Raw genomic sequence first — 26,331 nt, 5'->3', positions numbered from 1 at the left:
TACATATAAGCATCTTGTGTGTGAGGGCTGGGAGGAGACCTGCTCCAGGGTATCTGTAGGTGTGTGAGTGCTTTGGTGTTCGAGTGCTGTCTTCCAAGGGCAAACATCAAATTTAGCATCAGGAGTTTTAAGTTCTAGTTCTGAATCTGCTCCTAAAAGTCTGTCTGGATTTGAGACTATGGCTTCACCAATGCAGCTCCATTCTCCTCTCCTGAAAAAAATGGAAAAAATTTCAGATATATTAGGAGGATTTGACAGTTCAATGTTGACCAGTCCCTTCAAAATGATGTTTGATGGGCTGTTGCACTATCTGTGCTTTAATTGTGATATTGCAATGGTGAGGACATGTGGACAGTACCTGTGGTCATTGCACAGCAAAGTTGTGGGTACGCTGCTGGCTCATTAGCTTGAGGCATCTGTGCTCAGACTCCAGTGAGTTTCCTGGTGACCCTTCACTTTTGAAAGGGAACACAGACGTTGCACAGTTGTGTTTCCTTGCAGCAAGGGGAACTCCCAAGGTGCATCCTCTTAAAGGTGCTCCAGCACAGCATCCTCCTTCCATGGGGTCTTCCAGGACAGGAGGTACATCAGTTTTGGTGTGAAAAGCTGGCTGGGGAAATGGAGCCTGGTGGACCAACGTCCTGAGCATGTAGTGCAAATCCTGTAGTACCTTCTGAGTGTTTCCAGTATGGTTCAGTCACCTCCACTTCAATAGGCTTCTGTCCTTTTCAAAGGAAAGGTGGTATGTATGTGCTTTTGTCCTGTGGAGAGAGCCATGTTTGTCCCAGCTGGATGGGGAGGAGGAGAGGGGAGGTGACCTGTGAAAGCTGATGGTTTCATCCATGTTGTTGTAGTGCTCAGTGATGCAGCAGCACTGGGACAAAACTGAACTGGGCTTCATGCCTCCACTATCCCTGCCTCGAAGCGTGTCTGGATGCCACCTCACGACAGGAGAGGTCTTGTGGACAGCTTTTAGATGTCTGTCACAAAGTAGTGAGGTAATGGCATAAAAGGCAGTAAACTATATATTTTTTTTAACACTCTCCACCTCCACCCCTTTTTTCCTTTCATTGCTGAAAGGGACTAATACAACGAAGAGCTTCTGCAAATGAAGGCAACTGCATATGAAATAACAGGGTTCTGGGTGTTTGGCTGGTGAGAGATGTGATGAGTGAGCATCACTAAGTGCTTTATAATAACAATGATTACAAAGCTCTCTTAGGAGCCAGGAATCTCTCAGGTAGGGGGATGGTGAGGAGAGTGGCTGTTTTAAGATGGGGGGTTTAACTACCTAGACGTCTAGTGACAGGGACACCCAGAAAGACCCTGAGGAATGTTGCATAGATGCTGTTAGAGGCTACTCCAAAAACCCCAGGAGACTTGGATTAACATCTTTAGTGACAATGGATGCCCCTAAATAGCTCTTGTATTGTAGCAGGAGGTCTTTATGGCAGAGGTTAATGACATCTTGATAAAGAGAGAAGTTGTAGACACAAATTCAGCAGAAGTCTGAGGAATCAGTAGTCCCCTATCAGACTCCTTGATACGGCTTGTGTCTGAGTGATCAGATTGTGTGCCTCATCTGTTTCTGATCAGCTGAAATCTACAACAGGAATGGTGGATGCTGAAAGCAGTCCTCAGGTGTCCTGTGGCACTAAGGGTTACCCCGTGTGCTGTTTTCAGCTTGGCCATGTTTGTGTTTTGCTGCAACTCTCCATAGCAGCTTGACTCCTCCTGGCAGTGGGAGCACCATTGGGTGAACAAGAGCACACTTGGAAGCTCTTTCTTGTTGGGGACTCTAGTCAATCCTTTATTTCCTGGTTGCCACTATGACACAACATCTCTCCCTCATCCTTTAAACAGCACACTAGAGAAGTGAGAGATTACTACAGTGTACGTATTCACAACTCCATCCAGCCATCATGACATGACACTGTTATTATGCTTTGCCCATATCTTGACCAGACTCTACAGGAATGACCCAAGCAAGGGGAACTGTTTTGCTTTGTCTGGTGTCTTACTATTTGCATAGCCAGGAGGTGGTGGTTGTGAACATCTGAAGTCTTGTAGGAGCCTACATCAGTTTGGACAGTCCTGCTGTTGCTCAGTGATGATACAGTAGCACAGGGCAACTCATAGCATCTAATCACAAAGCTGTTTGCATATGCTTAAGATGACAGTGTTCTGGTAGCACACAACAGAAACACTACCCAGACTGTCGTCTTCTAGCCAGCTAGCCTGGTGTACTCAAGTGACAGCTTCACTATTTCTCCAGGCTGTGGAAAAAAGCTCTCCCATATGAAACCAAAAGTGCAGATTCTGCAAGGTGTGGCTGTTTTGTGTTCTGGGGTGGTTCAGCTTTCTATCTGGTGATGAGGATTTACTGGAATGAACAAGAAGATGCAACAACTACCCTACTTCTGTCTAGCTCCCAAGAGAGTCATGAATTATACACAGAATAAACAAATAACCTGATATGTCTGTCATTATATCATAAAGGACTTTAATAATTCATGCAGCTTGCAAAATCCTTACTAAGACCTACCCTCCATAACCTTATCTTTGCTATGGGGGATGGGATCTCTTCAGCTTCCATTCAGATTGCATCTGTAAAACAGAAGGAGTCGGCGAGGAAGAAGGTTTTATCATAAAACTTCATCTGTATAATGGGCTGCAAAGTGACGTGCGAGAGTTATCAGCCGTTGGGGTCTCAAGGGATGCTGACAATGACAAGTGGTGGGTGAAATTTATGCAGGTAGTGTGCTTCATAAAACTGACACCTATTCACTTATTTATTAATTCATTGTGCTTCGAGTCCAGATTTGTGGCAGGCTTTGAGATCAGGAGCCCAGTTCTGATCTTCTGTGATGAGAGTGCAAACGTGGTAGAACCCACGGGCTGCTTTTGCTCCTGATGCACATCAGCAAGTGTGCCATAGAAATCTAGTTTCAAGATTAAAATAAGGGCATAACTTTCAGAAAAGCAGGGAGGCTAAGGCATTAGGTTAGCTTTGGCTCTGAACAAAACAGTTAGTTGTTTTGGGTAGCATGTTGCTGGTATCGCCAGTACAGCTACTGTAATGGAGCCATTGCCTTTGGCTTATTTTGCTGGTGTTACAGTCCTGGAGTTGTGTGCTGGTGCTTCTGCCACTGTCACACGGGAGGTCAAAGCACATGAGCCACACACTCAAGTTCCCATTTGCAGGACAATCTCTGTAGCAGCAGGAACGGTTGATCTGGATCTCCAGATGTAAATTCAGTAACTAATTTATTTCTGTTGTAAGGCACCAAAATTCAGTTTTGCTTATGCAGTTGGTAAGCGGCTTGATTAGACTCTCTGCATGGCAGAGGACTTCTTGATGAACTTGTTCTGTCTCCCAGTTGAAAACAGCCAACCAGTGTACCATCTTGAGGTGCCCAGTTCAGCTTATGGGTTGGTGGCCATGTGCCAAGATCAGATTTACCCTTTAAGACTGTGAGGATTAATGCTTGCCCATTTTCTGTGTATTCATGGATCCTCATATGGAGGTCTTGCCAAATAATACCCTTAAGGTCCAAGTATCCATTGCAAGATGGCTGCGTCATTGAGTGATGGCCTGCAGATGAACTCTGGGCTGATAATGATGGGAGGAACTTGGTGATGGGGTTCATGGATGGAAGCATATTTTGGGAAAGCACTCCCCTCTGCCTTATGGTCTGCAGGAGATATTTTCTGTGGTGGCTTTGCCACTTGTTCTTTTCGTTGCTGTGCCAATGAGAGGTGCATGCATGCGTTTGGTCAGAATGCAGGGGGGCATTGCACAGCACTGCTGGGCAAATGTAACAGCTAAAACACTCAGTGACTTCTCCTTCCTCTTTCTTTTGGCAAGTCATCCACCAACAGATTGCAGTTTTCCTCAAATCTACTCTTAGGCTTTAAATTATTCACTGAATTGTCCTCTGGCTTCCAGCTCCTTTGCATATCAAATACTCCAAATCAGCTTTTTGTAAAGTTTGAAATTCAGGATATTTTGATTGGACACATAGCTCTCAAAGAGTAGTTATTGTGGCTTTTGTCATACTAGGGGAGGGCATTTCAAGTGGGGTCCTGCAGGGATCTGCCCTGGACCTGTTCTTATTTGATAGTTTTATTAATAACTTAGGCAATGGAATGGGAAATTTGCTTATAAAATTTGCAGGCGACACTGAGCTAGGAGTTGGATGCAGTTTGGAAGGCATTATCAGAATTCAAAGTGATCTGGAAAAATTGAATGGTGAGCTGGATATCAGCAAAATGAAATTCAGTGAAAACAAATGCAAAGTGCTGCACTTAAGAGGGAGAAATCACATGTACAAATACAGAATAAAGAATATCTGCCTGGGCAGCAATGTGGCAGAAAAGATCTTCAGCATTATCATGGATCACAAACTTAAGAGTCGATGAAATGCTGTCATAGCAGAAGGGCATGGTTATTCTGCAGTGTATAGTAGTTTCTTGGACAAGACTAGAGAGGTGATGTTTTCTTCCTCATACAGCACTGGGTTTGACTTCTGTTGGAGTACCTGATCTCACTTTTTGGCATGAGCCTTTGGAGATGTAGGTAAACTGTACAGAATCCAGATCACGGCAACAAAAAGGATGAAGTGTTTAGAAAACACTTGAAAACAGGTAAAGCTGGAAAAAACTGCATTTGGAGTAGAAAAATAGACTCGAAGGATGAAGGATCCAACAGAAAAATGATCTTCCGGTTCTTAGGAGCCTGTCATAAGAATTTTTCAGTGTCTGCTGTAGGTGGGATAAGTGGGAAGAGGGAAGTGAGATTTAGGGTGGATAAGAAGGGAACTTTTTCACCACATGGTGAAAAATGGAACTGTAAAAAGGTCCTGTGGGGATCCTGAGTTCACCTTTGGCTGAAGATTCAAAGAACAGATTAGACAATACTTCATGCAGAAGTTTCAGGTGTTTAGATGTCACAGTGCACTTAATGGTGGAAGAGGAATTCCTGGAGCCCCTGCCATCCCCCATGTCTGTGACTGACTGAACACCTACTGCATATTTGGTTTCTAGGTGGAGTTAGACCTTAAATCATTAATGCTTCTGTTTTCCAATAGAGATATGGTATTTAAGGAATAGTTTTCCTATTGCCCTAAATGTCATTGGTGACAAGTTCGTGGTTACTGTTGGTTTTCCCACAGGTACCTACAAGAATATTTGTATTCGAGAACTGTTTATGGAACACAAACTTTCTATGTAATTGTCAGACTATTTTCCCCAACTTTTTGCCCAGCTCTATCAGGCTGGCAAAACTCCCCAGTCACCCTTTTTATTGTATTGTAATACTTGTTGTGGCATCAAACTGGGATGAGGGTTTGAACAACACTTGCACTTTTATACTTTTTTTCCTTTTTTTTTTCTTTTTCAAGACATACCCTGCTGTAGAAAAATGTAAAGATGAAGCATACAAAAGATAGGAGAGGGAAAGAGGTGCAGAAAGTTTGTGTTTGGAATGAGGAGAACAAAGTAATTTGGTGACAGAACTGAATGTAGAACACACTCTCCCACTCTTTCCCCTTCGTGTTTCTTAAAGAGCTTCCTTGGGATATAGTTTCAATATTCATTTGTCCCTTCCTTCCCTACTATGGTAATGTCAAAGATGCTTTCTTATTATAGGGGAGACCAGATGGTAGAGGTGAATAATGTCTTGATAAATATTAAGAAAAGACTAGTCCTGCAGGCAAATTTCCCCCACCTCTCCTGTATATAAACACCTGTGCGCATACTGAAATTAAAAAGGAGTCATAAAATGGCAGTGTGGGAGGCTTGATAATGTCTGAAAGCATGGTCAGTAAGTTATTTGGTTATTTTGAAGGAAACAGGTGCTCACTGGAAGTTGTATCTTTAGGAAAAGAAAATAGGCAACTTGTTTTTCCTTGGTGGGTAAGTATTGGCTCATATGGGGTTTTACAGCCTAGGAATATAAGAAGTTAAGAAAAGTCAGAAGGGACATGAGCATCCACATACACACATGCACGTGTGCACACTGGCATGCTCTATTATAGTTAAAGGATTAAGCATCTTGAAGGAATAAGCCAATTATAAGAAGTTCCTGCACAGCAAAAATTAGACAACACAGTAATTAATAACCTTATTAAATAGCAATATTTAGGCGGTGAACCAAAGCGTATGAATCAGAGTGAAGCATTCTTGGCTGAACACACTGCGTGAAGTGTAGACACTTGTACAGAACACTTTCTGTGTAGAACCCAATAAGCTTTGCGACAGTAGATCTGCTTAGCAAGTAGGTTTTTCCCCTTGTCTTTTCATGTTTGTGTGAAACTTCCTCTTAGTTTTTGGGCCAGGAAGGTAGCAAGAGAAAAGGACTGAATCTCCTATTATTATTTTTTCATATCTTCGCTTGCAGCCAAACAAGCACTAACAAAAAAAGTGTCCTCAAGCAGCAAACTAATTTTATTTCGTCTTACTTCTCCTTTCTCTGTGCTTTTGTGAGAAGCTGCTTGCAATGAGGCTTATGTGCATTAGTAGTTTGTGTAAGTGCCTTCCCCACCCCAGGCCAGATGTGCAGAGGTGACTGCAGGAAGGGTCTGTCGCATATACCCGGAGCCACTGAGGGGCAGAGGGACCTTGGGCTGAGCGGCAGTGGCACCTCTGCATGGTGCTGGCCACAGGCTTGTCTGCAAATGTTTTAAGCTTCTGTGCAGAAGACCAGACCTCCAGGCTGCTGTCTGTTGCGTGCACCAGTGTGGGAGGACGTGGACCAAGAACAGCCCATCTCCTGTCTTTCCAGGCAATCCCATTTTCTTTTGAAGGCACGCAGCCGGGGCAGGGGGGTACCCCCACAAACCGGTGTAGACAGAAGTCCCAGCAGCTGCTTGGGTCACCCGAAGCATGAAATGTGCCCTTGCACAGGACCCGCTGAGCAGGAGTGGGGCTTTGCCTTCCCGGCCCTGACTGCAATGGCAGTGACTTGTCTCCTGATGTGCTGCTCATCACAGTAAATATTTTTGAAGCTCTGCTGCTGTTTTTAAGCCTACTTTATCTCATCTTTAGGAAAAATCAAATATGCAAATTCTGAAATCAATTAGCATTTTTGTAGTTTTCTTTGGAGAGGCAGTGATAAATGGTGTTGTGTTTTCAAAAATCATTTATGTCCCTTGTTAAATGTTGCATGGGAGGCTGTAAAATATACAGGGGAAGGATACAAAACTTTTTTTTTTTATTTCGATGCAAGAGCTTTTTAGTATATAACATGAATGTGTGATCAGGCTTGTGCAGACACTAGTGTAGAGATGTAGGTTGGCAGAGTCTTGTGAAGACTCCCCAGCAGAGCCAACTGAGGTGATGGTGGGTCACTGGGGTGTGCTGTGCATGTCACTGCTGAAGAGGGGACGGGGGATGACAGGGCTGCCTTGCCTGTGGTTTCTGTAGGCACTTGGTAAAGTGTGATCCCAAATACTTGAGCTCAAAGTTTTTCTCCTCGCACGCATTAATTCACACCAGTGGACACTGAAGCGGTGGTTGGTTTAAGGAGGAGACTGCGCACGTGGCTCATAAAGGGGCCCCGGTGCCGTTCTGTGAACAGCACGACATCCATGCTTGTGGCTTCCCAGGCTGTGCATCAGCTGTTTTCTTTATGCTTTATTTGTAAATGCCATTTCGCAAGAGCAGTAGGGCACTCCAGGCTGTGTGTTTTGAGGAGTTATTGCTCCTCAAGCCCTGTAACGCCACCTGAGGCGTGCAGTAATGGCCCAGGAATGCAGTGACTGTCATGTCTTATTGCTTACGGCTTCCATACGAGACACGCTTCAGAGAGAAATCTCTATGTTCATAATGGGCTATCAGTTTCTTTACCCTCTTCATACTTGCTACGGTCATCTTACATAAAATTTGAAGTGCAGTGGCTGTGGGAGAGAAAAGAGGCAGAAGGCCAACTGAGACAGAATAATAATGTTTGTTTTGTTTGTTTGTGGCTTTCTGTTCGTTTGTTTTTTAAATGGTGGCTTTCAACCCAGCATATGGCAAGTGAGATGAAACCTCCAAATTCCAGGATACGGCTCACTCTGAAGACCTCTGGTATGGACATTAGCAGGGCTAGAGGAACACAGTAATGGGTCAGGTACACACAAGGGCTTTTGCTGGTGGTGTGGGTAAGGGGTGTGCTGGTTGAAAAAAAGAATTTTTACTACTACTGGCAAAAGCTCTCATATAGCCATCCTACACCAAAAAAAGAAGCTGCTGTACTATTATGTTTTTTTAATCTAGAAACTTGGTGTCAGCTGTGCAGAAATCCCTTCCCTCCTTTTTTAATTGTGTAATACCTTGTGGTGGTGGTTGTTGTTTTAATGGCAGTATCTAAAGTGTGTACTGCAAGGCTTAGCTGGACTTTCTGGGAAACTGCTGGTCTGTAAGGTTAAGAGCCAGATATCATAAGGCTCTTAAAGGGAATTGCAGTCTGTCTTGTGAATGAAAAATCTAGCAGCTTTTCCCTAAAATAGTAGTATTTCTTGGGGTGGAGGCAGGGTGGAATAAGTTTGATTTTTTTTTTTTTTAAACAAATTTGCTGACTAAATTTAAATTAATTTTAAATCCCAGTGCAACTGAGCATTCAGTGTCTTTTTTGCATATACCAACAGAATAATACTGATGCCTCTGTCTTCCTGTATAACTGATCCTCTCTGAAGGCTTGGCCATACGTGACATTTATGCGGATATGAGGAGCCATTGATGGATACAGCTCAAGATTGACAGTGATTTTTCCCTTGCTGTGGGGGTGTAGGTGTTCCTGGAGGGAGCTGACACGGTCGGGTGTCACTGATCTTGCACAGAGCTGGAAGTGAAGGAAAGGTGTCAGTTCCATAAGTCCTCAGTGGTGTTTCTTGGACCTGTGGCTGAATATGGGCATATAATTGATTATTTTTTGATGCACTGGACAAGCTGGTGGGGGGAATCAGTTTTGGTGTTTCAAGGCATTTTTAGAATGAATAACTTGTTTAAAAAATAATCTTTGGTGAATATATTTAAGACGATTTATGGGTAGCTTTGGACACCCTAAATAAACCTTTGATAGCAAATAATGTTTGACTGAAAAAGCAAAAGGAAAAAAAAGTGCAACCTATACCCATACTTGGCTCGGTTTATGGCCTGTTATCTTTACACTGGCGACCCTATGGAAGGCTTTGCTTTCCCTCCTTTGGCAGAAAGGTGGGTTTGCAGATGTCGTCACCCATCTCCAGCCAGGTACCCATGGGAGAAAACACAGTGTTACCTCTGCAGGAATGTGGGAAATAGCGTAAGTTATGATGTGAAAGATTTGGCGTGCTCAGCTAAAACTTGTTTTCATCCATAGCCTCGTATGTTATTAACTGGCATGAATTTTGCCTGTGTGAGTAACGCACGTCTGTCTACCAGTCCCTCCCCCTGTCGCCCTTCATCCCCCACCCCTTACAGATGATGCTTCAGCTCGTCTCAGGCATCTTTCTGCTGTAATATTTCTGCCCAGCTTTTGGGCCATGCTGTATAATTCAGAATCTGCTGTGGCCTTGCTTCTTAGCAGGTTTTCTTTGTTCCTTGATCTCTAGCAGAGCGACTGCCATGGTTTTGCATGTGGTGGGGAGCGAGCATGAGCTGCCTGGGGAAGGTCTCTTTGCATGAGGAATTAAATCACTTTGGGAACTTAAGCTGAGTGCGAAACCCCTGAGCTGCTCTGCTCCCACCACCGTTACTTTGCCATGATGCTGCCTTAACCTTCTGCTCCTTGTGCTCCTTCCCTCTGTTCTCCGGTGGGGTGCTGGGGGGTGAATGTTGCTGCAGAAAAAGTACCGACAGCAGCATCAAGTGGTGTAGAGGCTTTTCCAGGTCATGTGGGAGATTTGACATTTGCGTGGCCAGTGGCTGGAGTCAGGAAATCTCATTAAAAGGAGGAGAGTTATCAAGTTCTGTGGATTTAGAAGAAGGGTTTTTGTTGTTGTTGTTTTAATTTGATGTTATTGCTGTAAGCGGAAATTTGTGTGGTTGCTTAAATAGGAGGGTGCTGGGAAGGCTGGCAGCCAGCTTCCTTGTACTGCAGGGGTGAGGATGAAGGAGATGCCATTGGCATCTCCTGGCCCTTTCTGTTGCTCCCAGAGTTGGCTCTGCCCATGGTAGGCCTGGCAGAATTGGTACCCAGCTCAGGCTGGGCTTAGCTGAATGTGCAGAGTGGCTTGGCCCATGGGCATGGGATGCCCTGTGCTTGGCTCCTGGCTCTGCCCAGGTCCCTCCTGCAGTGACAACCCATAGTCGCAGCAGGACGGGCACCTCTGGTCCTGCCACGGCTCTGCTCTCTGCCACAGAACTCCACTGAAGCAGTAAGCTGTTTTCTGTACACCGCAGCACTTCGACCTTGTTAATCACTCTGTGCTTAAATAACTATTTACTGCAACTGTTTATATAAGAAGGAAAAAGAAAAAAGCATGTCTTGCAATTTTTGTTGTACCTTTTTTCCCCACTTTTCTCTCTGTGGCACCTCGTGCCTAAATTTTGAAGTCTCGAAGTGTATGATCTGCCCTAGCTGTAATTCCCAAAGCCACATGTTCTCGGTATTCTGCAGGCACCCAGTGCTGTAGAAAGAGAGCAGTTGCCTTGGCTGAGGGCACCAATTTCCTCCCTCTCCCTTCAATCGCTTTGCTTATCTGCAAAGTGTCAGGGCTCTGACTCTTTCTTTCTCTCCCTTTCTCTTTCTCTTTCTCTCTGTATCTTGCAGTATGCAGTACTGGGCCAGGAGGCTGGAGCAGGAGATTGATGGAGTGATGAGGATATTTGGTGGAGTCCAGCAGCTCCGAGGGGTAAGCTGTCTGTCTTTTACCTGTGCTGCCTTCCATGTGGCCATGAATGTTCTCATCTGCAGAAATCACCTGTGTGAACACTCTAAGTCACCTTCTCAGTTCCCTCCATGTGCAGGGTCATGGCTGGCTGTGCTTCTGGTTGTTGGTCAGTGTGATGCGTTTATCGAGTGTATGGGAGTGTGTTTTGTATCTGTCTGTCTCTCAGGCTGCATGTCACTGCTATCTGAGCATGTACCTGTGGTTTTCTTTCTGTATGACACACTAAACGCATCTTAAATCCAACTAACCTTTCCTCCAGGGACTGAAGGTAGTTTAATTTGTGTTGTAATTTTAAACTTCTGTTGACAAAGCAGGAAATGTTCAAAGGATAATTTCACTAGCTGTTGGAAGCTTTGTGTTTTTAAATATACATTGCAGGTGGAACTATAATTCTTGTTTGGCTTCTGTTTGCGAGTGCCACAAACCAAAACCCTGATGCTGGCACCTGCCTCCTGCTCCCTGGCTGCGCAGCAGGGCCCAGGTACAGCGGGCTGCAGCCGCCAGACCTCCCCTTCTCCTGCAGCCAGCCTCTGGGTCAGGTTAGGGCAGAATTGCTTCGTTGTGATTTATCAGGTTTGTGGATCAAAGGGTCTTTAAGACCCTCCCTATTTCCCCTTCCCAACACTGTTGTAATGACCAGTTGTTTTGAAATTAAATAATTTGAAATTAGGATTATGGTGTTAATCTAGAGAAAATGGGCTTCTCTAGCATGAAAAATTTGCTGCCCCAGAAAAAAAAAAAGCATTGGGTGTATTTGTTTTCTTATGGTAGTGGCATGTTTTTCTCTAATACCAATGATATACGGGTCTCTTACTGTCTCTGTTACACTAGCTATGCTGGCTTCAACAGAACTGTTCATGTTTTATACTGTGGTTGTAACCCATTATCTAAACACAGAAGCGGCAGTGTTTTCTTCTAAAGGCATTTCAAAATGAGTTTCACTGAAGGCTTGCAAAGCTCTTCATAGTTCACCCATTCATTTGCTTTCATATTTAGAGCTCTAGAATGGTGTATTTGGGCTTTGCTTGTGTTCCTTTCAGCTGAACCTCAATTGGGTTGGTAAAACCTTCATGTGTAGCATGGAAAACATACACACCACTTTGGTTTTAACATTTATTTTTTTAATTGTATCTGTGTGTTTGTGCAATGCAGTTATGCGTGTTGGCGGGACCTTAGAGCTGGAGTCAGCAATGCAAGTTTTCCAGGCAATACATGGGCACAACAGCCAGCACGTTCCTTAGCAGAACACATTAAAAAACAAAAGAGAGAGAGAGACTGCTGCTGCATATTGTACATGTCCTCTCTTACAATTTATTCTTATTAGCTTTGATTTTGCTCCTTTGCATGTTAAATAGGTATATCATGTAATTTTTTTAATGCTATAATTAAATACAAATTAGACCTCCAATTTGCCAGCACTTGACTTCTATTGGCCAGTCAGTCAATTACAGGTAAGAGAGCTTCCCACTTTCCCACTTTTTCTGTTTAATTCTTTTGATAGAACAGAGTGCATCACTTTAATGGATTAATATCAGATAAACTGGCTGCAGAGGAACTGAAGGGTTTTTCTGAAATCTGTTTTGGAACCTTCTTGTGAAGGACATGAGCTGTGCATGACTATTGTATCTGGTGAATGCATAAACTACCTGAAGCCAAGATATGAGCTACTGAAAATTCCAACATGCAGCTACTAAAACACCAGAAAGGACTAGCAGATGTTGTCTGTGGATCCTCAGGTGGGAACTTGGGATGTGGAGTTCAAGTCTGATTCATAACTGCAACATTAAGTGAATGACACTTCACTCGCTTGTGTGAGCTAGTATAGATTCACTGGTGTGAAATGGCCCGGAGCGCTTCATCCTGCACTCACAGCAAGTCCTCTTACCCACCAGTTGCACACAGGTCCGTCTGGGTTGCTGAGTAGAGATGTCTAATGTCATAAAGTCGTACTGTACCCACGATGAGGCATCAATTAAAGAAACAAATCCATATTTCACTGCAACCACAGTGAGAACTTGGAGGGGGGGCAACTAATTATTTATGCTGGGGCTTGGTCCATGATTCTCTTCTTGTAACAGGCACTACCTGGGCATGAGTTGGACTTTGTCGCTCACCTCGCTCCACCGTCATGCTGGTTTGCAACCAGGATGCGGGACCCGGTGCCCAGTCCCAGCCCACAGAGCTGGTGTGTCCTGACAGCACGTGAGCAGGCGCAGGGGAGAAGAGGCAGCTGAGGAGCAGTGGGAGCTGAAACATTTGTGTAGCTGGAAGTGAATCCCACCCCTGGGATTGCTCAGAAAGGTTTATTGTTAAGCAGGAATAGGTCCACATAGGGCAGGAAGGATCAAGAAAAACAGGGCAAGTAGAGCCTGATTTTTACCAGAAGTTGCTGATGTTCTTTGGGGGTGTTCCAGCATCACTGAAGACAAAACTGGCTCTCCTGAACTTGGTGGTTTCTGCCTTGGAGGTGGTGGGTCCCACTGCCAGCTTCTGTGGGTCTGTGAAGCCTGTAAGCACTGGAGGTGGTGCTGTGTTGGAAATGGATCTTGCCTTTCCAGTTTGGGGCTGTCTGTTGTAGTGACAGACCAGTAAATTATGATAAAAATATCCTCCTCTGAGGTTTGTCAGGTTTACTTACTAATATTTTTTTTTCGGGTTGCCGTGAAAGGATGTGGACCTGTGCTTTGGTTATTGACTGAAATCGTATAACTGTTGTGGCATATGAGGCATGAAATTTATTGTCAGAAATATGGTGTCCAGGAGCATAATGGTGCTGAATATTTTATCTTTCTGGAGTGCTGCCCACCCAAGAATGATTGATTTATTTTAACTCTTCAGTCATTTCCTAGAATTGGGGTACTAAATGTCAAATGCCCCTGCTTCCCTCCTCTCCTGCGGGCTGGACAGGCAGCCACCTCGTACACTTCCCATGGGAAGATTACCCAAGCTCACACCCTTCAGATGCTGCTTTGCTCAAGTGGAGCGTTCTTCTGTAGCAATCACAGAGGAGGGTGAGAAGCTCTGAGATGCAAAGGGCTGTGAGGTACCACCTCATTTCTCTCCTGAAGTCCAGAACCTTGAAAACCGAGGTGTAAATGTGCCCCTTGGTCAGATCAGCTGTGGTGGGGCTACCCGTGTGTCTGAACACAGTGGGTTTGGGGCTGCAGGGAGGACTGCAGCCTTGCAGAGTTGATTCTCTGCCCAGTGCAGTCAGCGTTCAGCCCTCAGGGTGCCTGTGGTGCAGCATCGTGCTGGCTGCCCGCTTGCTCCAGGCGTGATTCAAATCCCAGCACTCGGAGATTAGGGCACGTTGCTTTTCCTCACTGTCCTTGTCTCCCTCGTGGCTCACCAGAGATAATTGAGAGCACAAATCATCGCTAATTTAACTCTGACTGGCACAATGATATGTGGAACTCTAAAATGCTAGTTGAATAGGTTGAAATTCTTCAAATAATTATTTCTAGAACAATGGATATTGCACTAAGAATCCAAGTCCTTGACTTCTTTTAGTGACTTTCTTTGTGGCTACAGTGGATTCTTCATCACTTTGCAGGACAAGAAAATGCTTGCTTTTGAGATTTCCTGCTACACTGCACTAAATTTCTGTTTTTTTGCAGTTGTTTCCAGTGTTTTGGCAGAAGTAACAGTTGTTGACTTTAGCCAAAAGTGGACGAATTTGTTGTGTTTCCAGCCTAGATGGTTTGTTCATGTCACAAAACCTGCTCCAGGGTAGAGTCTGTGGCCGAGAGGGACTTCCCGTGCTGGTGTAGCCCTGTCCCACCCTGCCTTGTCCTGCCGTGCCGGCGCTGGCAGCAGGACCCATGGCGGCAGAGCTGTGTGTGCCACTGGGTTTTGTGCCTCGCCAAGCAGCTGCCCTGGTGGTGGTGTGTTAAACCCTCTTGGCTGGAGAGCAAGGCTGAGGTTGCAAGCGTCCTCTGCCTTGTTGTCTAGCTTGTGTTTGATCCTGTGTCTCCTGAGGTGAGCAGCTAGCTGGTCAGACCATCTCCTCCTCCTCTTCTAGTACCTTTTGTCTATGTCTGCCTGTTTATGGTCTTGTTTCTTTGCTGACAATGACCAAGGAAACCAAAGCCTTCAGAACCAGATGGGGGAAAAATTAAGCAGTGTAAGTGCTGAGCCCCCTTTTCTGCACTGTCTTTCTGCTCTTTTCTTAGGCTGTTTTTTCTGAGAACTGCTTCAGCAGCAGGGATGAGCACTCGTCTAGAAGACATTACAAGCAGTGATGCAGCCTTGCCCTGTTTGGTGGACAGGCTTCAGCAGGGGCAGGGGAAGTGACAGAGCTGGACCCGTGCTGCTCTGCACTCTTCGCCGTGGTTTGGATGAACAGAGTTTCAAGTCTGGCAAGCTGGTTTTGCTCCCTCCTCTCCTTTCCTCTGGGCTATTGAGGGAAGTCAAGAGATAGTGTCTGGATCTGCCTCACCAGCATGTGACTGGAAGGTATAAATTCTGCTGGCCTTGAGGAAACACCCAGCCCATAAAGGTCCAGATGGCTCCAGGCTGGGGTGTGGGGCGCAGCCAGCTGGTGGTGCTGGGTGGTCAGCAAGCCCCTGCGAGACCTGTGCCTGGTCCACAGCTATGGGACTGCGCAGGAGGGAGGATCAGCCCAGGGAGAGGGAGCCTTTTGGCAGCCTGCACAGCCTGCTGCGCACAAGGCTATGTGGCAGAGCAGAAGTGGCTGGACTTGGTCCTTGTAATCAACATCTTGTTTTACTTCAGTGGATTTTTCATTTCTCCATCTTATTTTTGCTTGTTAACTTCTGCTGTTTTCTCAGCTTTGTTTTGCCAGTTTGGCATCTCTGCCTGGCAGAAGTGCTGCTGTTCATTCATCTGGTCTTTTGTGAAAGCAAAGGACAAATCCTGCTGGCCAGGGCCTGGGGCAGAGTGACCAGGGTCTGTGCAGGTGTCCCCACCTTTGTCTGCCTCTCCAATACATCACCTTTTCTTTTCAAAGCATGGCCATCCTTGATGTGAGGCAACCACAGGTGAGGAACTGTGGTTGAGCTGTGCAAAAACAAGAACTTGTATTAAAGAAAAATAGTATATTAGCAGAGTTTTGGCTTGGATCTAAAGAGCTGAAGTGGCATCCACTGCATATATGACTGCACTCACTGGCACTCCTCCTGTGATGAGGCCTTTGCAATACTGAGTATTTCATGTGGCTGTGTGTGTGCATCCCTCACGAGAGTGCTGGTACAGAGCTGGAGAGTCTCTTTAATGCCAGCACTAGGAGGTAAGACATGCTCTTATCAAAGCAGCTGCCAAGGTTTGCTGTTCAACTTTTTTGATCTTGGGTAACTACTGGCATAATAGTAACATAGCCTGTATCTTCCAGGTTGCTGTGGTATTACATGATGTTTAATTTGCTCTTTTGTTTTCTCTGAGTATAGAAACACCTGCCTATTCAGTAGGGCTGGAGAATTTGGAAAGCGTTATGGGATTTTAAATGAATGATGCTAGAGAATCAGAGCCCCCCGCTTCCTGCACAGTGCTGTGCACGTAGTGTCTGAGGAGCCTGACCTCTTGCAAAGGGCTCTGTCAGATGGACCAGTCATTTACAGCGATGTGGTCCTTAGACATAGCAGAGCTGGCAATAAGAAGCTGATCTTCTGATATTAATCCAGTACTATAAGCTACAGTCTGGACTTCAAAACACTATAGCAAAGTGCATCTGCCCTTTTCTGAAGAGTCAGCCCCAGCCTCTGGAGTGGAAGACGAGTGATGCCTGGTGACTGCGCTCAACAGAGGCAAGAGGAGTTTGAGCCCAAAGCCTGGACAGCACACACAGCCAGCTGCTTCTGCTACAGCAACGCTGAATGTGCCTTCTTCCAAATGCTGCGAGGGAGAAAGGACCTAATGGAGTTTTCCAACAGCTAGTACCCGTCTGCAGGCTGACCGAGAGTGTGGACTCTGTACCCCACTGAGATGATGCCTGGCTCCATGCCCCTGGTTTCCTAGCTCATGCATTATCTGATCCTTGCAATTCCTCCCCCTCTCCTGCCAGTGTGCACACAGCTTGCTTCCTCACGCCATCGCTCTGCCCTCCCCTGCTCCTCATGTTTGATAAGAGGAAGTGTGCGATGCCAGATAAACACATTCCTGTTCCAAACTGCTTGGGTTTATTTTAATCTGCCTGGGCTGTTCAGCAGCCTCAGCACTCTGCTCAGCACCGAGTGCAAAGCCAACAATATATTATCAAGGAGGAGCATTTAAATGTCCTCAGCCTTGCAGCAGCTTGGTTGGAGACAGGAGGTCCTCTGCCACTCTTTGCTTGGGCCAGTGTCTGCCGGTGTTAGACCCTTACACCCATCGTCTCACTTCTCACTCTTTCTCGCTACTAGAACCATATTGTATCTGTACTGGGAGATGTCAGAGAAACATATGCTCCAGCTTTCCGTACATTTGCATAATTAGAGTAATGTGTATGAATAATTTATAGCTGTATGTGGCTGCTCAGTGTGTGACGTTAGCACCCCTCGCTAAATCCTTTCCAGTGGGTGGTGCAGATCCTGCACCAGAGCCATTGTGCCGCTGCAGTGTGCAGCCTGTCTGCAGATGCGGGAGCTGAGCTTTGAGAGATTGCGGTGCACACATATATATGTATGTATATATATATTTATCTGTGTGTACATATATATTTTTAATGAAGAAAGATGGGCTTTCACAGTTGTAGGGGAAGAGCAGGCTAGAAGTCTCAGAAGCTGAAATGCCTTAGATTCTTAGTCTCAAAACTTGCTCCGTTTATGCAGAAGCTGTGAATTAATATGTTCTGCAAAGTTTGGAAACTGAGGCAAGGATTTTTTTCCAGTAGGACTCAGGTGTGACTGGTTTGCTAGTTTGTGTGCCAGGTTTATAGGGTTCTTTGAAATGACTTTTTCAGATCATAAAACTTAGCAGCTTGCAGGCGGGAGGGATGAACTTGGCCGTACTGTGTCATAGAGCCTGATCTGAATCAGGCAGTCAATAAACACTAGCAAAATATTGTCTATGCACCAGCTCACTATTTACCAGCTCTTTGTGTGAGTTCTCATGCTGAAAATCCCAATGTTCCAGGCAGGTTTTCTAAAGGAGTGGCCAAATTCTGGCATTTATGTTCCAGTTAGTTTTATCTTAAACTATATTTGGTTCTTTCCAAATGTTTGAGAGCCTTGGCTGGAAAGCACCATGTAAACTGGAATGGAGTGCAGGCGTGCATGCTCACTAGCTCATTAGTGTTATCCCCTGGGAAACTGAGGCAGGTGGTAACAAACGTGTGGTGCAGCCAGGGCTGTCCTGCATCGTGTGCCTAGCCAGCCTGTTCTCAGAGGGGTGTCTGTTTAGAAGGGTCAGAGCCACAGTAATAGTCCTTCAAGCCCTTGCTTTGAACCTTTTCACTTTACAGAATTACTTTGTATAGATAATACACTTGCAGCTTGGTGGTGAGTTGACAGAGTCAGAGGCAATTGCTGTTGAGTTTTATGGAGTCATTTCTGATTTGTATTCCTGTAAGTGACAAGCTAAATGAGCCCAGCATTCCACAGACTGATGTTCAGGTGCAGGCATCTCCTGAGCGTGCTGCTCTGCACTTCGTGTCCAAGAACATAGCTGCGGTACCAAGCCAGTCAACAACCATCTTTGTAAGATCCTCACGAATATTCGGTGAAACTTACAATTGATGGTGTTACCATTACACAGCCATGTGATCCCATGGGAATGATGAGTCCTTGGTTGATGTTTCTGGAAACCTCCCTCAGCCAGATTGTCCTGCCCCTGACCAAAGGAGCCTGCGGGTCCCCACGTCCGTTCCAGGCTCAATCATTCCCTTCAGACTGCATTTAAAACCAAAGCAAGGCAAAATCCAAACCAATCCTGCCAGAATGCGGGATGAATAACTAGGTGGAGATCGTTAGAGTTTGCCTCCTTAAAAAATACATGGATTATTCTTTAATGGAAAGTTAATTGTTTTATTATTCTCTCCAGATGGTTCTTTTCCTTTATATTCACAGGGGAATTGATATAGCTTGGGATTCAGTCTCCTGTGAGCGGAGCTAATAACCAAAAATGCAATGCTATTGCTGATCAGGATACAAACCAATAAAAAATAGGTATATACGTATTCCATCATAGTTTCAGGTTTTAAATTTTATTTATAGGCTGTAAGTGCCCCCTCAACTTGAAATGCTGCAGGCTGTGGAGTTTGCATTTATCTTCCTGGTAGGTTTGTCAAGCAAATACTTGGTATCGGATGCTGCCGAATCCTGGATTTCCTGTGGCTGATCAATCGCTTCCAAATCGTGGACTGTGGAGAAGCCTGCAACTGTCAGTGCTGAAATATGCAGCTGTACTCAAGGGTTTAAAGAAGGAAGCTGTTCTTGGATACTCTGGGTTATTGTACAGAGGATGCAATAAGATGTGTCGCGTCTCCTTTGTTCCATATGTAGAAATGCAGGACGGCTTGGGAAGGTGGGGAGAATGAAGAGGAGGGGACTTCTCAAGGGCACAGTTGTGTTTTTTATGCTGTAGTGTGGCTTCAACCTGGTGGATTGCAGCTGCGAGCTTGCATGTTAAGTGAGTGTATTTATCGCTTCTCATTACAACAGATCACCTTTGACATACGATGTGAATAACTTGAATGGGCCCCTGATTTCAAACACCCAGCCATGCTGACCTGTTGGTCTGCAGTGATTCAGCTGGCTTTATGGATATTTATTTCCTTTTAATTATTTAGAGTTAAAATATTATTGTAAGGGAGGGAGAGTGGAGCCTGATATTAAATCAGCTTTGCCTTCCTCATTGAAGTCCAGGTGATGTGCTTATATTGGTGAGCTTTGCTTCAAGACTGAGGACCTGTGCTATGATTAAAGCTGTGCTTTGCTGTTGCTTCATGGAAAGAGACAGCTCTGCTTTCGGGAGGAATGGCCTCTCAGGAGACTCCAGGGTTTGGTAACCTTCAGGGTTCTGTAGCTTTCCAACAGTTGTATCTTTTGCAGCCAACTCTGATGCTGCATACAATGAGCTTGCAAAAAACCCCCACTCTTTTGTGCCTTAGGGATAAGCCAGCCCCTCTCATAGTTTGTGAGGTTGTGTCCAAAGCAGGGGGAGTGGAGGGAGAGAGGAAGATGAACAGGCTAAGGAGGAAATGTAGCAAGAAGGTGATGTTAATGGTTATGGATTCTCCTCTCCCTTCTGTTGCTTTCAGGCAGATCAGTGCCAACTGACATAATTGGAGAATCTCTTCTTTGTTTGGATATATTGTGGGGGATTTCTGTTTCATTTTGGGGGATTTATATTTGTATCTGGTCCTTGTGATTCAGTTATTCACTGGGCTTCAGATTTTATGGACTCTCTTCCCTTTTCTAACTGACCTTTCACACTCATGAGCATCCAAGACGGATTTAGTATGTGACTGTTCAGCACCTACCATAACAAGTAGTGTCATGCTTTTTGGACACTGACCACAGTATAAATATTAAATAGTAAGTAAGAGTGCTGTGAAAAATCCTGTCTGAATGAAACATGAGATCTGCCTGTGCAAAGAGAGGCTATGAATGAGAGGCACAGCTATTTCTGTTGGGGCAATTCCCTAAATGTCTGGGTGATGTGTCTTGGACTAGTAGCAGGATATAGATGTTTGTGTGCCAGAGCTGGCTCCAGGGATTGTTTAAGCGGTAGCATTAGGGATCATCTGTTGGATGCCCAAGCGAAGCCTTTGCTTGTAGCTAGGAGGCAGAGAGCAGATTTTCTATTCCCTGCTGTGGCTGTAAGGCCAGGTAAATAGAGAAGGAGGAGACAGCAGGAGGTTTATGTGACTTGAGGAACAAAGAAGATTGTAATGGTAAATGCTGGATTACTTTTAAAAACAAGTAGGTCATTGAAGATACCATGGTTGGTGAACACAAAAAGAAAGACAGGCAGATTTATTCCATGTTCTTCTAAAGATTTGTTACACTGTAAAGCTCAATTCGCTGCTCAGCATGCTGTCATTTTTGATTGTGGAAGTTCTTTGTTTCTATTTTTGTCAGTGGTCTGGCAAGGATGGTACTGGACCTGACATTAGGGACCTGGGATCTTCGAAGGTGCCTTGGTTCCCAGTTCCCCTTGGCACTGCGAGTGGGCTGGGCCTCACCATAGCGCTTGTTGGGAACATCAGCTGTTGTTTCCATCCCTTGCTCTAGCAGGGATTTACACCTGACCCTATAGTGCTCAAGACAAAATATTTAAAATTCAAACTGTCTTCTGCCCTTTTTGCGGAGTGCTAGCACGCAAGAGAAGCATTCTTCTCCATCCCTGCCTTTTGTAGAAGGGAAAGGATGGCTACTTTATATCCAGTGATAATTATTTGACATGAGGTATCTACACAGAGTATTCATAGCATCCGATTCGAAGTCGTAGTTCCAATGTATTCTTAAACTCTCAGCGTCTTGGTGTTCATTGAAAAAGGAATCATAGCATGATAATACAGTGCTTACATCTGGTGCATTTCATGGCTGATTATTAAAATTATTTGCAAACAAGTTTGCTCTCACATCTCAGTACAGAAGAGAAGGAAAACATCACAGTCTGTCCACTGTAAGTAGGTAGATAGAGGCTCGGGTGAAGAAATCCTCACTCTGCACTGTGAGTTCAATGGAGGGCTGGGGAGGGAACCCATGAATCCCCACTACAAGGCTTATCTTCCAAATGTCTTCTTCATAAACAACTGTTCACTTTGTCACTTCTGCCTCATTACTACATTTATTCACACCGAGCAACGGATCCTAGGAAATACCAGTGAGAGAAACAAACTTTCAGCTTTGAATTCTCCCTTAGGAAACTTATTTCTGGCACGTTTCAAAATCAGCAGCTTCTTGTTTATATTCATAGGGTTTATAATGCAGTATTTGCTCTTTGGCTCTCCCCTCAGCTCCCTCCCGCGAGCAGGTGATGTGCCTCCGTCCTTGCCTCACCTCTGCTGTTGGCGAGTGCGAGTTTGGAGGGCTGTGCCCCGATGCCGAGCTCGAGCAGCAGCCAATTGCTGCCTTTCCCTCCGCCTTCGATGCGTGCTCGCTCTCGAACAACATTCTGAGGTGCCTGAAGCATTCTATGGAAGAAAATTAATTGGTTTTGACAAACCACAGCAGTCCCTTGGGTGCTTGGGAGTGCAACATTTATTGAAACCAGACAGGAAATCAAAATGCTCTGGTGTTCATTCACCTCTGTTGTAGCTGCACAAAAAAATAAAAATAAAAATCCTTAACCTTCCTCCAGATTTTTTACTCTGACATTTGGATCGCCCACTAACTTTGTAATAAAAACCTCGTTTTTCTTTTAAAAGCGAGTTTAGTGGTCATGAAAGATGCCCGAATGACAGCCCAGGGAGTAGATGGTCTCTGTTTACCCACAGAGCAAATGCAGCATCAGGGCAAACATACTTGCCATTGTACTTCCACCTTGACCTGCAGTGTCCCAAAGGACGGCAGGGAACTGCAGTTTTTCAGCACTTCTAGACTCGGCCTCTCTGCTTATACAACTCAATAAGGAATCGGGCTTCTGCTATTGCAAAACAGTGTTCAGGAAGGATATTTCATCACAGCTGTAGATATGACAAATTCAATGCAAACCTCAAACTGAAAGCACTCTGCTAGCAGAAACCATCTCCTAGCCCTGCTCTTCCAGGAGTCTGGCCTGACTTCCTAACATATTGGTTACAATATGATTCATTTCCAAAACATATGCTGATATCTAATGCAAGTTACAAGCATTCTAGCTGGCAGAAGATGATACCTATATATGTGGAAGGTGTGTTAAGGTGCACAGCAGCGATGGGAATGCCTGTCAGTCAGACACTGGCCCGAGGTCACTGGTCTGCTCCTCACAGACTTGCTGATAGGACTCATTAAGTTACTATCAAGTTTGAATTACTGCTGGTTCACCATTAAAAAAATAACCAGCAATGTTTTTCATACAACTCTGAAGGCAATACTGGGAAATGAGTGCAGCAATTTTTAAACAAAAGCTAATTATTGCCCAGGTACAGCTACAAAATAGGACTGGTTTTGGTTTTACACAGGGTGTCCCCCTGTCGTGCCTGTGGCATGTGATTTCTTATAGGACTGTGGAATCTTTTTGGAGGTCTTTTGCTGTCTGTTAACATCCACAGGAATGGTGTTAGTATGGGGAAACCATGAGCTTTTAGCCTGTGGGATTAGAGTTTTTGCAGGTCCTAGCCTCACAGACTGGAATGAGTACTGGAGCCACTGGAAGGGATTGGGGTAAGGATTCACAGAAGAATGATGGAATGGAGTTATTCAGCCTTATTGCAGCAGATTTTGGAGGGTTTAGTATGTGTGTTTGTTTTTCCCCTGTTGTCTGTCATCACAAGATTTATATGGGTGTAGCAGGAATGAGCACTCTGAATTCAGCAAACAAGTATCTGGGGGGAGCTGTGTGCTAGGCAGAAGGTCCTGAGATCCTTGTGTGTGTTCTTGGTAGTTGTGAGTGCCAAATGGAGGTGGAACACCAGGCTGAGAAACCAGCCTTGCCCCAAGACTGACTAGAAACCCTGCTGGTGGGTTGAGGGTCCTGCCCATTGCTGGGTGACAGAGATGGGAAAGCCATGGGGACAGAGGAAGCATTTGCTTCTACAGCCTTCCTGTGAATTGGGTCTTTATGCTTATTGCTCGCAGAGACGGAGCAGGGGTGTGTGGTGTCTGCAAAAAGGACAGATGGGGACACCAGCCTCAGCAGGGCCTTGAGACAGAGCAGGAACATGACTGCGGCAGCAAGCGGAGGAGTGGGGATGGCTTCTCGCTCTGCGTCATGGTGAGACGGTGAGAACTCCTTAAGCAATTAATTAGCGCAGCTGGGAAGCTGAGCTCAGTGCTAAAGGTGATCTGCAGTTTTACCAACAGATATGAACACAGGCTTTATTTTCCTGGCTTGGGGACCTAGCTGGGGGCTTGGCTTGGTGGTTGTTCATTATTAGCTTTTAGAAGCATTGCAGTATCTTGTAGAACAGCTTGTAGAAGCATTGCCTTAAAAGCCCAGTAATGTGGGAGGCCACAGAGGGGGTCATCAGCGATCCTAAATGCAGCTTGGACAGGTCTGGGTACTACAGGAGAAACACTCGTGTACGTGGGCCATGGCAGAGTGGTGCTTCCATGCTGCTGGACTGCACTGTCCCATCCGTCTGACGTGAGGTCACCAGCACTCGGGACCAGGGTCAGGGTGTGGATGTTCATATGGACAGGGATGGTCAGAGGTTTGCACTAGAAATGACTGTGACCTGAATGCTGGCAGAAGCACGGAGTGACAGCACTGCTCTCTGGAATTACTGCAGGCTTTCTTCTTTACCTTTCTCCTCTTCTAATGATTCTACTTTCTGGAATAACAATTGTCTACTTTGGATATCAATGTCTATAGGAAACTGGCTCTAGCTAAAATTCTAAATTAACTGCTTTAAAGCTTATGTCCCAGATGTCAGTAGTGATGGATACTGTTGAGTGATTTCTAGCTAGAAAAGACTTTGAGTGGTGTCATTTTTCATGGGAAAACTTCCCATATGCTTCTGCAAGAGCCTTTTCTGGGCAATTAAGTGACATGCTGTATGCAGAGATAACATGGATTCAGAGAGCCTTTGCATTTCATCTTCTGTGACATATCATACACACAATGAAAGTGGCCACGGTGGGTTTGGCCCTTGGTCTCGGTTACTTCTACAGGAGCAGGGTTTGCCACCCCAGCTATCACCCAGAACCAACAGGACTCCTGCAGTGTTTCTTGTATCAGCATGACACACTGTGGCATGGGGATGGGGGAGGATCTGTGGCAGGGGGATCCCATCCTAGGGACAAGGGAGCTCATGGGATGGCAGAGCACTCAACCGTGTAGGGCACCAAGGCCCTTCAGCTCCTGAGCCGGTGGGATGTCTGGTAACAGAGACAATGCTTGGGACAAGGTTTAAGTGTTACAGGAATGAAAATCCTCTGCAACTGAATGGCACCTCCTTTTCCTCTCTCGTTTAACAGACTAATAAGTTCTTCTCACAACAAGCCTTTGACTGTGTAAGGAAAACCAAAGTGTGCTGCTGCTGCTCACATCTAAAGCAACAGGACAAAAAAATCTGGGGGAAAACATAGTGAAAAATCATCATTCTAGATGCTTGCAGCGTCTCTTGCAGCTCTTGGCAGAGTACAGCATGGATTTTGAGTTGGGGGCTTGTAGCCCCCCCCAGAGAACATCTGGTAGCGGTGGTAGCTGCAGTCAGTTTGGGACCAGAGGTGGGGGCTGCCTGGGTCCCTGTGCAGCTCTGTGCCCCCCGGGAGCCGAGCCCTCTGTTTGAGATTTTCTGTGCTTGACTCCTCCATGCCAGCAGTCCTGAGGTTCCTGCTGCTTTGCATTACAGCCCCGTGTCAAGAAATCCCAGCTCCTGGGGTCAAGTGCTGAGCATTTGCTTCTTTATCAGATATTTACTTAGTAGATTCAGTATAATGAAATTCTCCTAGCTTTGAATAAATTCACATGCAGTAAATTTATTCTTGTTCTTTTTGAAGGGACTTTTATGTTAGAGAAAACTTTGAAGAAGACCATTTGTAGCAGAAGTAATTACTTTCCTGGTAATTTTGTATGTATTTTACTGCAGATACTGTATTTCTGTTTGACTATGAGCTTTCTCCCAAGTGCCACTGCTGTGCTCGTAGTGGAAGAAGTTAGGTGCTTGAATTTGTGGCACCCCAACATGTTCACAGTTAACACTGAATGTCTGTGCACTTATTTGAACAAGCTGCACCTACCTGAATAAAGCTATAGGTTGATCTTATCAGAGGCTGCTTACGGTTGCTTTCTGTGAAGTGTGTGGGGGGTTGGGTTCTTTTGGGGAGGTTTGCTTGTTTCTTGGCCTTGGGTGTTTTGTTTTTGGCAAGACCAGCATGTCAGCCTCTGATTGCTGGATTTCTTTAGCCAGATGGTAGAGATGGTCTAACACAAAACTGCAGTGGGTACCTGCAAAGCCTTGTCACTCAGTTCATGAGCATCTGGGAACTGTACTCTGCAATGTGGATAAGCTGAAATATTGACAAAAGGAGCCTACTATATGATTTGGAATGATAAATGAACCATTAGGAAAGAAAAAACAAACAACAACAAAAAACCCACACAACACTATCAGCAAATAACTTGTGGTTTGGGCAAAGGTGAATTCTTCACTTCAGCAGCCGCTTTGCCCCGGCGATGTGCTGTAATGCTGTACACACAGGAGCTCTTTGTGGTGCCCCAGCTGCAGCCCCCTGCACACAGGAGCATCTGCTGCTGCCACCTGACCAGCTTCAAAACAAAGCAGGAGGAAAAGTAAGAATTTAGGAAGTTTGGTTTGATAATCCAAGTCATTGGTTTATTTTGCATATTGTGCTTCAAAGGAAAGAAAACCACCAGGTAAGTCATTCAGCACCCCTATGTTGAACAGAATAAAAATACTCGGTGGTTCCTATGATTAAAAGCAATGCTT

At 45.2% G+C, this 26,331-nt stretch overlaps 1 protein-coding gene across 1 annotated transcript in view; it reads left to right on the top strand.

Annotated features, from left to right (window-relative positions):
- The window catches only part of CACNA2D2 (calcium voltage-gated channel auxiliary subunit alpha2delta 2), a 216,971-nt gene that overhangs the window by 12,057 nt on the left and 178,583 nt on the right, over positions 1-26,331 (top strand). Inside the window, exon 2 of the mRNA XM_082059784.1 lies at positions 10,736-10,817. Within this exon, the coding sequence (XP_081915910.1) occupies positions 10,736-10,817 (82 nt within the window). The remainder of the gene's footprint in view (positions 1-10,735; positions 10,818-26,331) is intronic.

This window comes from Streptopelia decaocto, assembly GCF_964273445.1.
Source record: "Streptopelia decaocto genome assembly, chromosome: 8".
Classification (NCBI taxonomy): Eukaryota; Metazoa; Chordata; class Aves; order Columbiformes; family Columbidae; genus Streptopelia; species Streptopelia decaocto.
The sequence above is the reverse complement of the archived record's forward strand: the minus strand, read 5'-3'. Positions and strand labels throughout refer to the sequence as shown.